General features: G+C 39.2%; 1 protein-coding gene across 1 annotated transcript in view; it reads left to right on the plus strand.

Annotated features, from left to right (window-relative positions):
- Window positions 1-12,120, plus strand: part of has2 (hyaluronan synthase 2) — a 49,166-nt gene extending 37,046 nt beyond the window's left edge. Inside the window, exons 3-4 of the mRNA XM_061914743.1 lie at window positions 7,205-7,306; window positions 8,352-12,120. Coding sequence (XP_061770727.1) covers window positions 7,205-7,306; window positions 8,352-9,278 — 1,029 coding nt within the window. The 3' untranslated portion in view covers window positions 9,279-12,120. The remainder of the gene's footprint in view (window positions 1-7,204; window positions 7,307-8,351) is intronic.
- The last annotated feature ends 760 nt before the right edge of the window (window positions 12,121-12,880 follow it).

Below are 12,880 nucleotides of genomic sequence, written 5' to 3' on the forward strand. Positions count from 1 at the left end.
AATACTAAAACATATCTTATGTGGTACTCTCAAAATTAAAATTGCAAAAAACATTAAAAGTGAAAAATTAAATATTCTAACTCACTATTCGACGCTGTATAAACCAATGGTACTGGCGAGCATTTCCATATTTCATCGCCAGTACAGCTAATCCCGCTTCTGGGGTTGGCCGACATCGGCTCAAAATATGTAGTTTCTCTTTGAATATCCTTCTTGAAAATGGCCTTGCAAATATATATCAGCCACCTAATCAACGTTTTGTTCTCCTTCTCTGCTATTGCGGTCTGGCTACGGCGCAACACTTCCTGCTTCCTGCTAAATTGAAACTTGTGATTGGATACTCACTTTGGAATGACAAGTGTGTATCCAATCACAGTCTCGTTAACATCAGGCTACCTAGATAGGCTACTGTCGACAACTTCTGATCTGATTGGCTATCGCAACTGTCCATCAACTCTCAACTGACATGTGACATACAGATCAGAGAGTGGGCTGGGGTACCTAATTACTGTTGAATTTATTTAATAAAAATAGTAATAATAGATTTTATTTGTAAAAAAAAACACTTTACGTTGAGCAAACAACCTCAATGTGCCACAGTGTAAAAAATAGTAATAATAATAATAATAATAAAAACATAATAAAAACAAATAAAATATAAAACTAGAAACAGCCCAATAGCTAGAACCAGCATGCATATCTATAAAAAGGCTTTTTAAAAAAGATGGGTTTTTAAGCCTTTTTTAAAAGCATCCACAGTCTGAGGTGCCCTCATGTGGTCAGGGAGAGCGTTCCACAGACTGGGAGCAGCGGAGCAGAAAGCCCGGTCTCCCATAGTTCGTAGCTTTGTCCTTGGAGGTTGGAGGAGGTTAGCCTGTTTGGAGCGGAAGTGTCGTGTGGAGGATTTGGGGGTGAGCAGTTCTTTGAGGTAGACGGGGGCATTTCCATGGAGGCACTGGTGAGTTAGTAGGGAGATTTTTAATTCAATCCTGAGTGGAACAGGAGGCCAGTGAAGGGATTTGAGAGTTGGTGTGATGTGCTCATACTGTATTTCCGCACTCTCATCAGGATCCTGGCAGCACTATTTTGTATGTACTGCAGCTTCTGAATGTTCTTGCTGGGGAGCCCGACAAGAAGTGCGTTGCAGCAGTCGAGCCTGGAGGAGACTACGTTTATGAAGTTTATATTCGACCGAGTATGTAAAAAAAAGCGGTGACATTCTTCTTCAAGATATACATTCAACAATGTACATTTTCAAAAGATAAATGATCATACCTCTGGAGAGGGTGGGGCATGGTTTCATTTGCAATCTGCGAATGCCTCTAAAATGGAACATCTAGAAATCAAAAAGTAGCTTACAAATGTGACTGTGGAGCAGGATTTATGTAAAATGTACACCATAAATCTGCAACACATATTATCTAGACCAGTGGTTCTCAAATGGGGGTAGGCGTACTCCTGGGGGTACTTGAAGGTATGCCAAGGGGTACGGGAGATTTTTTTTAAATATTCTAAAAAAAGCAACAATTCAAAAATCATTTTTAAATACATTTATTGAATAATAGTTCAACAAAATATGAATTTAAGTTCATAAATGGTGAAAAGAAATGCAACAATGCAATATTCAGTGTTGACAGCTAGATTTTTTTGTGGACATGTTCCATAAATATTGATGTTAAAGATTTATTTTTTTGCGAAGAAATGTTTAGAATTAAGTTCATGAATCCAGATGGATCTCTATTACAATCTTTTACACTACACCTTAAGTTGATGATTACTTCTGTGTAGAAATCTTTATTTATAATTGAATCAAATGTTTATTTTTCAACAAGTTTTTAGTTTTTTTATATCTTTTTTTCCAAATAGTTCAAGAAAGACCACTACAAATGAGCAATATTTTGCACTGTTATACAATTTAATGAATCAGAAACTGATGACATAGTGCTGTATTTTACTTCTTTATCTCTTTTTTTCAACCAAAAATGCTTTGCTCTGATTAGGGGGTATTTGAATTAAAAAAATATTCACAGGGGGTACATCACTGAAAAAAGGTTGAGAACCACTGATCTAGACCATAAGAAAATGTTTTACATTTATAGTAAAATCCTCATTAGGTGTCCTTTAAAGACTCTTAAGAAGGAAAGGACAAGGGTAGTTTAGGAGAGTTCCACGTTCCACCAATGGCATCTTTTTGCTTCGGTTGACTTCAATATGACGAGAAGTCGGTGGAAATATGGCTGAATGATGATAATTACCTTTGAGGCAAACTGAGCATGCCTGGTACGTGTAAAATGGCGTATCGCAAGCAACATGAGTAGCTCTCTTAGAGCGAGAAAAAAGTTAAAAGGGCTAGACCAGGCTCTCTACAAAACTATGATACATGGCCATATTATTCTTGATTGTCTACTACACCAGTGATTGTCAGACTGTGGTACGTGAGCTCCATCTGGTGGTACGCCAAATAATAATTTGATGAAAGTACAGTGTTTTATTTTCCAATATTCCAACAGTGTTACTGTTCAAACTGTGTGTAATGTTACAATGGCCAATATTATTAGGTATGTTTATTAAATAAAACCTCTGCCTTGTTTTTAATGAATAATCAAGCAACTCAATTTTAAAGTTGGTCCTTATCGTGGTACTTGGGGAGCCGAGTGTTTTCCAAAGTAGTACTTAGTAAAAAAATTAGATAAATAATAACCTCTGGTCTAGACTTACCATAGTAGTCTGGTGTGTTCAGTGACATTCTGGAAACAAGGACTCTTACTGAAATAGGGGTGTATGATAACCGAGGTACCTCTGTATCTGGAATATAAAGTATGCAGAACAGGAACAGTTGGAATCAGATAAAGGTTTTGGGCAAGGAAGTAAAGTACAGGAATGGTTGATAAGTATACCACAACCAGAGCAGTTGAGGCAAAGTATGTAACATTTTCTTTAACTGGTGACTTGTACAGGGTGTACTCCGCCTTCCGCCTGAATGCAGCTGAGATAGGCGCCTGCACCTCCCGCATCCCAGTAAGGGACAAGCGGTAGAAAATGGACGGATGGATGAAAGTTTTAGTATTGAGACATTTAAGATTCTACAGGGGTCACTGTGTTAAGGTTTATGAAATGTTTATTAGTTCTACCGCAGTCATTTGTAAGGCTAAAACAGTCAATGGAACTAAAACTTTAATGTATCTTTGTCGGCAAAGACACAGTTACAATATTTTGTTCAATTTGTAATTGGCAGAAGAAACCTTTTAGCTATGATGTTAACACATGTCTGAAAACAACTCGCCTTGTTTAAGACTCTCCTATAAAAGCACTGACTGTTCTGAAGCCAGCAATGTTAGTACCGAAACTAAGGAGGCAGATGTTGTCGTACGAGGTGCGTTTCAGACTGAGTGAGTCCATGGAGTAAAATGACCATTTATAGAGAAAATTGGTCAGCTACAAAAGCACCACAAAGACAAAAGGTGGACAGAAGTTTGAAGTTTCTTTTGCTCACAGGTTTTTGTCATGCCTGGTTCATGTTTTTTTTAGTTTAGTGTTTTCTTAGTTGTTGTTTAGTTGTGGTTCAGCACTCTTATTTGTTTTCTTTGTTGCTATGGGTCATAAATGTTGTCACCTGCCTCTGATTAGTGGACAGGGCGCTCACCTGATCCTGTTCACCAATCAAAGACCTATTTATTCCTACCTCACGCCATACTCTGTCTGGCGGTCATTCGTTGGCATTTGTTTTAAGGAGAGTTTTGTTATAATCCTTACCCGGATCATGTTTTGGTCTGTTAGTATGACTACCTCAGTTCTGTTTTCAGCACCCCTGGGTTTGTGTTTTAGTTGCCATGACTGCAAATTAGTTTCACCTGCCTCTGATTAGTGTTTGGGACACTCACCTGCTCCTGGGCACTAATCAGAGAGCTACTTATTCCTGTTTTTCGCCACAATCAGTCTGGCTTCCTTGTTTGCACTATGCAACAGTGAAAAGGTCTTCTATTTACTTCCATGCAACCCGTTACGTTAAGTATTTTCTACGATCTTTGATTCCTGTTCCTGTGCTAAGCTTCGCCATAGCTCCCACGCTATCGGCACGCTTTTCGGTGTTTTTGTATTTTTGCATAATTTCATGAACAATAAATCAATGAAATGGAACTTACCTGCACATCGCAGGTGAGTTCCTGCTGCATCTTGAGAGAACGATCCACGCAGTAAAATCCTCGTTGTTACAAGTTTAGAATTAAATTTGCTCCTGTTTTTGCTAAATCTTTTTGTTAAGCCTTTGCCGTGGCTTCCCGTGCCATCGGCCCATTTTCCATTTTCGTATTTTTGCCGAGTTAGTTTACCTGCATAATGCTTCCCGACGTCCTTCTGCATCTTGGCAAAACAACCACCGCAAAACCATACAACCCCGACGTGACAGTTTTGGCAAAAATAGATTAAAAAATTATCTCATAATGATCCTCTAATTGTATTAATTTTTGGATTTTTAGACCCCAATCAGACCAACAGAAACAGCTTAATAAGTTAGGTGCGTGTACAGTTGTCCCTTGTATATCGCGGTTAAATGGGAACGGACATGACTTTGGTAGACACATTTTCGCAGAGTAGGATCAAATATTTTCATAGTTAGTGCATAAAAAACTGTTTAAGATCTTCCAAATACATTTTTTTTAACAATACTGGAGCCCTCTTAACACGAAATATCCCATATTTAGTCCCCTTTACACTCCTTTCACCCAATATAATAGTCCTGAGTGTGTTCTACTGTATACTACAGTACAGTACTTGGATCCTCCAAGCGTCATTGCTGCGATTGTCACCAAGCCACTAAAACATGGTTGTTGTATATATCTGGTTCAGCACTCTTGTTTGTATTCTTTGTTGCCATGGGTTCTGATTTTTGGGAAACAGGAAGTTCAAACTTCATCACATCCTGAGTCTTTCTTTTAAGGTAGAACTAGGGTTCAATGTGCTGAAACATGGTCATAAGTTGTTCTGCAAGTTGTTCTTGGTCAACATGACGGTTGAATCTAGGTTTATTAAATGTGATTTTAGCATTGCGTGTCTGTGTTGCCATTTTGCATCGCTGCGGGCAAAACTATTTTACTGATGTCGAAGGTAACGCGCATCAAAAAAGTTAATCTCCAGTTTGGCCAGACAGTTGCTGATAGTTTATAGCAGTCTTGTTAGCCTGAAGTTCTGTGCCGACTGCGATTGTATCCCCACCTAGTACCAACCTTGTCACGTCCGTTGTGTCCTGAGCAAGACACTTCACCCTTGCTCCTGATGGGTGCTGGTAAGGGCCTTGCATGGCAGCTCCCTCCATCAGTGTGTGAATGTGTGTGTGAATGGGTAAATGTGGAAGTAATGTCAAAGCGCTTTGAGTACCTTGAAGGTAAAAAAGCGCTATGCAACCCATTTACCATTTTAAGATCGCTTGTGTCAAAGTCTTGCACATGTAAAAATGTGTTATTGATGAGGCAGGGATTGAAGATGAAGTCCGTTAAAAGTTGATTGATCAATTTGAAAATGGGAAGGTAGTGTACGATTAGCTGCCATGTTGTTATCAGCCGTGTTAAAGGGAAACTGCACTTTTAAAAATCTTACCTATCGTTTACGACACGAGACAAGAAGACAAAAGTAGGTTTTTTTTTGCTTGCTAACATAAAAATTGGCTTGTTCTAGGTAGCTACCAATGCAGCTAATAGGAGCAGTCAATTCTAGCTTTAAATCACTTAAAAATGTACTCCAAAACCACCAAAAATACTTCAGTAAACTGTATAATGACCAAGCTGTAGCAACATTGTTATGGTAAAAGCCAACACTAGGGAAGTCTCTTTTTAGCGCAGTGACACATTGCCATGCTACGATATTAGCTGTTAAAGCTAGATAGGCAAGAGAAAAGCTAGCTTTTATGTCAGCACGAAACGCGTTTGAATTTGTAATGCACAACACTAAGATAAGACCCCAATCTGTACAGTCTGAAAAACATGAACAGCCATATTACAGTATCTGTAAAGTATTAGCCCACATTTAATGTTTTGTTTGTACACAGCTGAGCTAGCTAGAAAGCGTATGTACCGTAGATGTAATGAGATGCAGGGCGTGCTGCGTGTATCATGGTCGATACTATAAAGACTCACTCAATGGACAGTTCGTCTGGTCCAGCTGGCCGGGTATGTTTCCTGTTGATTTTGGATAAGCACTCCATTTATGTCCAAATAGCTTGGTTCCAATTTCCGTATTCATAGCGTCAAAATCTTGTTCACCTCATTCTCCTTGCTTCCGTCTGTTCCTTTTTTTTTTTTTTTTTGTCCTGTCCAGCTTCTCAGGCAAATCATATAGTTGATGTAGATGCCCATATCGGTCGGCTGTTCAGATTTACTTTTACAAAAGAGAAGTGTAGGATACTTCTCTTGTTGCCTTATTTGATTTTGACTTTATTAAATGTATTTATATTATCATTTATATTCCGTCTGTTCCAACGTCTCACTCCTTTGTGCTGGCTTCTATAAGCAGCAGTATATTTAGACTGAAAAGTATAAGGTTGTAAATCATCATTTGTCCAAAAATAGTCGTCTGTGTAGTCTTCCGGAAGTAGGAACACACATTTGTGGCCAGAAGTCGGACGTGCGGTGCTATGGACAAAGAAATCAATGCGCAGAAAAAAATCAGTCCCGGAAATTATTAAAATACGGTAAATATTGAACATATGACATATTGTTATGAAGGTGTCTGTTACTACATGATATACAACCTTGCAAACGTTGATGGAGGATTTTGAAGTTATTTTAGAGGGCTTTGAAGGCTACAATGGTGACTGCCATTAGCCACATTTTTCAAGCAATTTTTTATCATCTTTGAAATCGTAAGAAAAAAAAAAGACAACTGAGTTCTTGTCCCTCATAATGAATGTGAGCGATAGACAAAATTCCCCAAAAAAGTGCAGTTCTCCTTTAACCCGGAAACGTAAGTCCCTCTTGGTGCCAAACACTGCACAAGTCAATATAATTCATACAAAAATACCAATAAATAAACACTTAATTTTTGCCAAAAATGTGGAATATGCAGTTTAAAAAAGATGATTTAAAAAAATGATAATAATCTGCAATGTTTTTGAATCACGATGTAGTAGTGAAGCTTGACTGTATTGTACATTAAACCTTAATTTTCATGGCTAAATATAATAATTTGTCCTGCTTTTGTACTTGTAACACAGGTGTGTGACTCTGATACCATGCTGGATCCAGCATCATCCGTGGAAATGGTTAAAGTTCTTGAAGAGGATCCCATGGTTGGTGGTGTCGGAGGAGATGTACAGGTAAAATAGTAAAAACTCAGATTATAAATGTCAGGCTATGTTCACACTGCAGGTCAACTCCGTTTTTTTTGCCAATGTATGACATGTTTCTTTTTATTTTACATCAATATGAGCACTACAATTTAGATTTTTTTTTTAATCTGACAAGTCCTGGCTATACATCTGACATCTAGCCGATGCGACTGCAGTCTGAAAGGGTATTTGCGGTCATCTGACCGATACATCATTAAAAGGTGAAAAACATCACCATTTTTCGCCAAAGCTGACATGCAAATTTAAATGCTAGACGATGGAGCCGAAATTAATCAGTGGTGAAAATATGAGAATTGAGATTGAAGAATTGAATTGGGAATTATGAAAATTGAACATTCAAATATAGGACGTACGTCAATGTCCCGTCACTGGGCCTCCTCGCCCGCACGCTCCTTAGTACAGACGTCTGGACTAGTGTCCCCAGAAATTACCATAGCTACCATAGCTAAAAGGCATGCCTTCTTCCTTAATCTTATACAAGGAATAATAAATGTTGACTGTGGTTGCCCAAAACTGTTGAAATTGCCATAAATAAGCAAGGGCGGCGTGACCCCAACACAAATCGGGGCCATGTTTACTCTCAATGTGTGACATCACGTTTTGTGTGCATGCGCATCAGTTCATAGATGCATTCTGCTCACATTAGACATACAAAGAAGTTGCACATTATTTTGTTAACATGATCTCACAAGATGTAGTTTCTCTTTAAATATCCTTCTTGAAAATGGCCTTGCAAATATGCGTTGTCTTGTCCTGATGGGTCCTGATTAGCGCCTTGCATGGCAGCTCCCACCATCAGTGTGTGAATGTGTGTGTGAATGGGTGAATGTGAAAATAGTGTCAAAGCGCTTAGAGTCCCTTAAAAAAATGTGGAAAAGCGCTAAACAAGTACAAAAAATTAATTGGGGATCATACCCTGCAGTGTGAATTTACTGTAACTCTGTTCTCTAGGTGGTTTGTTGACATCTTCATATCTCTTGCTTTCTCCCATTGCCTGTTCATGTCTCCACAGATCCTAAACAAATACGAGTCGTGGATCTCCTTCCTGAGTAGCGTACGATACTGGATGGCCTTCAACATCGAGCGAGCTTGCCAATCTTACTTTGGCTGCGTGCAGTGCATCAGCGGGCCTTTAGGAATGTACCGGAACTCACTCCTGCATGAGTTTCTAGAAGACTGGTACAATCAGACCTTCATGGGATCGCACTGCAGTTTTGGGGACGACCGCCATCTTACGAACCGAGTTCTCAGTCTCGGATATGCAACCAAGTACACCGCACGGTCAAAGTGCCTAACAGAGACACCCATTACTTACTTGCGTTGGCTGAATCAGCAGACTAGATGGAGTAAGTCCTATTTCCGAGAATGGCTTTACAACTCCATGTGGTTTCACAAACATCATCTCTGGATGACCTATGAGGCTGTGATCACTGGGTTCTTCCCATTTTTTCTCATCGCCACTGCGATCCAACTCTTCTACCAAGGAAGACTCTGGAATATTCTGTTATTTCTTCTCATTGTTCAGGCAGTGGCCCTGATCAAGTCAACATTTGCCAGCTGTCTCAGAGGCAACATCGTCATGGTGTTCATGTCCTTTTATTCTGTACTGTACATGTCAAGCCTGTTGCCAGCAAAAATGTTTGCAATCGCAACAATTAACAAATCTGGATGGGGGACCTCGGGGAGGAAAACAGTAGTGGTGAACTTTATTGGTCTCATCCCAATATCAGTTTGGTTTACCATCCTCTTCGTCGGGATTATCTACACGACAATCCTGCAGACTAGAAAACCCTTCCCTGAATCAGAAATGCTTATTCTGTTTATAGGAGCAGTTGTCTATGCCAGTTACTGGGTGATGCTTTTGTCTTTGTACGCAGTGCTCATAAACAAGTGTGGAAAGAGGAAGAAGGAACATTACGATATGGTGCTGGACGTATGACTTCTTTAGAAAACTCCTTATTTACCACAAATATGGTATATTTCTTCAAGACGCTCCTCTGATCTGGAGTTATATGTTGAGTTAAACAATGGGCAAGTCCAAAATGCTCAAACTTGAATGGCAAGAGTAAGAAAACAAAAACATGACAGTGGCTGCTTTGAGTTCATTCAGGAGTACCATAGCATTCCTAATTGTGGTACGACACAACAATTACCCTGCCTATATTTATTGTTACTGCCTTTGTTCATCTGAAAAAACAGCTTCTATAGGCTTGCTACAGTTATCGCTGATGACTCAGTATGGCTAAATGAACCATTTTGCGTTGGGAGCAAGAATGCAAGACTTTGTATAGCTACCTCTTAGACTTGTCATGCTCACTGGGCTTCACTATTACTTTAGCATCCCCGCTAAAGAAACTGTGAATCATGTGAATTGAGGATTTATACTGTATAGTTCAACTCCAGAGCCCAACTGTGCAAATTTGTTGAGCCTCGCTAGAAAAATGAATGATCCCTTGCCAGGTTGTGCATTTTACGGTCGATCAAAACTTACATTAAGGGGGAACTTCACTTCTTATTGGAATTTTGCCCATCATCCACAGTCCGTATGTGAGACAAGAACACATAACTTTCCCTTTCTGCGCAATCTATCAATCAATCAATCAATCAATGCTCATTTATATAGCCGTAAATCACTAGTGTCTCAAAGGGCTGCACAAACCAGAACACAATAACCTATTGTGGGACGTCGGTGACAATGATGACTATGAGAAGAACCATAGGTTCCCTACCCCTGATCTATGTTATGATCTGTTCCCCGGATCATAGTTTATTTACGTTTTTGATTCACGTGTGGTTTAAGTTCTGTTTCAGCACCCCTCTTTTGGGTTTCTTGGTTGTCATTAGTGCTGATTAGTGTCACCTCCCTCTGATTAGTGTTTGGGATGCTCACCTGTTCCTGGGCACTAATCAGAGAGCTGTTTAGTCCTGCCTGTCGCCTCATATTCTATTCCTGAGCTAAGCTTGGCCTTGTTCGTGTGTTTTGCTTTTCTTTTTGGCTACTCCGTTAGCTTAACGCGCTATAGGCACACTCATTTTGTTTATTTTGTATTTTGTATGTTTTCCCGAAGAATAAATCATTCTTCTTACCTGCAAGCTGCTTCCTGTCCTCCCGCCGCTTCCTGGAAAGACCACGTCCGGCATCAACATGCCGCGAACCGCGTAAGAATCTAAAAACCATCCAGAACTATCCACTATTTTTAATAACATTTAATATTCACAGTATGTTGGTTAATTTGAGTATAACCGAGAGTTGAGCGCATTGATTTCAGAGAGCACATAGCAATACCTACTCGGTGGCCTAGTGGTTAGAGTGTACGCCCTGAGATCGGTAGGTTGTGAGTTCAAACCCCGGCGGAGTCATACCAAAGACTATTAAAATGGGACCCATTACCTCCCTGCTTGGCACTCAGCATCAAGGGTTGGAATTGGCGGTTAAATCACCAAAAATGATTCCTGGGCGCTGCTGCCCACTGCTCCCCTCACCTCCCATGGGGTGAACAAGGTGATGGGTCAAATGCAGAGGACACATTTCACCACACCTAGTGTGTGTGTGTGTGTGTGTGACAATCATTGGTACTTTAACTTTAACCTAATGAACATTTCAAATAAGAGCTTCAAACCGAGACTCACAATATCGGCTCTCACTGGAATGCCGACTGATGGGATGGTGTGTCTACCAGCACCATATTTGTGCCGTCCTTGTGTAACGGGGGCCGGTCAGTGCGGCGGTGCCATGTGCGTACAGCTCACACCCCGACAACTTCAAGGGTGTGCTGGCGGCCGAGTTAGTCAGACTGGGCTTTTAGCTCGAAGGTCAGCACCTGACCTCTCATGTGGACGACCAGGGTTTGCGTCCCTGTGCGGAATGGGATAAAGTTAGGGGGCCAAACCGGCTGGGTTACACTTGATTCATAACCGTCCTAACTCCTTAGATCTGAAAAAATGCTTCCTTGCAATGTGTTCCGTTTGTTGAGCGTCACGTTGAGAGCCATATGATAAAAATGTGGTAGCTTGTGGATTTTCAAAGTTGACCTGCAACTTCTCGGTTTGCTGCCACAACCTTCTACTACACAGGTGCGAATCGTGTTTTATAATCTACTATTAACTTGTAGCAGCTCAAGGTCCTTCGTGTACTTTAGTTTATGGAGGTTAGCAACCAACATTATTACCAACAAAAGTTATCGAGTAGCTGGCTATTCGCTAATGATCGGAGTAGCAATGTGAGCTAGGCAATGTGTCGGTGTTAGCGCTCACAATAAAAATGTCGCTATAGCTGAGTTAAGATGCAGGTCATAGCATGTAAATGGAGCGTTGTTCTCTTTTTTTATAGGCGGAAAAGATTAATCCCTTTACTAATAACAGCAATTTTCCAATATTTAGAACACATAGAAAAGCATAATACATGTCATACACTAGGATCGTGGATGACGGGCAATATTTAAAAAAAAAAAAAAAGTCCAGCTCCCCTTGAATGAATATAAACAGCACATACAGTATCATTATGACGAATAGTGTCCTTGCATAATCTCAGTTGTTCTGGATGCCATAAAATGTCGTACCTTGTCAGTGTTTTCTTTAGGGAAGAGCCAAATCAGGCAGAGGAAATGTTTGCAGGAACGGCTATAAAACTGACAGCTGCTTTCTTTCTCTTATTGTCTTCAAGTCATATGGGGACAATCTTGCTCATCCGGCCTTCTTTACTTTATGAACCAGTAAATTACCTTAGTGAATGAAACCAATTGCTCCACATTATTATGACAAGACAGCACTTGTTGAGTGTTAAGTGTACTGTATTTATGTACTTATACATTTCTTTGAATGTAAAAGTGTTAATATATATATATATATAAATATGTATGTATGTGTATGTATATATATATATATATATATATATATATATATATATATATATATATATATTAGGGGTGTGGGAAAAAATCGATTCGAATACGAATTGAATTGTTTATGTTGTGCGATTCAGAATCGATTCTAATTTTTTAAAAATCTATTTTTTTTTTTTTTTTTTATCAATCCAACAAACCACAGCAATACCATAACAATGCAATCCAATTCCAAAACACAACCTGACCCAGCAACACTCAGAACTGCAATAAACAGAGCACTTGAGAGGAGACACAAACACGACACAGAACAAACCAAACTTATTGAAACAAAAATTAATATAATCAACAACAGTATCAATATTAGTTATAATTTCAGCATAGCAGTGATTAAAAATCCCTCATTGACATTATCATTAGACATTTATAAAAATAAAAAAAAAAGTGTCACAGTGGCTTACACTTGCATCGCATTTCATAAGCTTGACAACACTCTGTGTCCAATATTTTCTCAAAGATAAAATAAGTCATATTTTTGGTTTGTTTAATAGTTAAAACAAATTTATATTAATACAATCAGTTGATAAAACATTGTCCTTTACAATTATAAATTTGTTTTACAAAAATCTACTACTCTACTTACATGTCAGCAGACTGGGGTAGATCCTGCTGAAATCCTATGTATTGAATGAATTCAAAA

Source organism: Nerophis ophidion, linkage group LG11 (assembly GCF_033978795.1).
Source record: "Nerophis ophidion isolate RoL-2023_Sa linkage group LG11, RoL_Noph_v1.0, whole genome shotgun sequence".
NCBI lineage: Eukaryota > Metazoa > Chordata > Actinopteri > Syngnathiformes > Syngnathidae > Nerophis > Nerophis ophidion.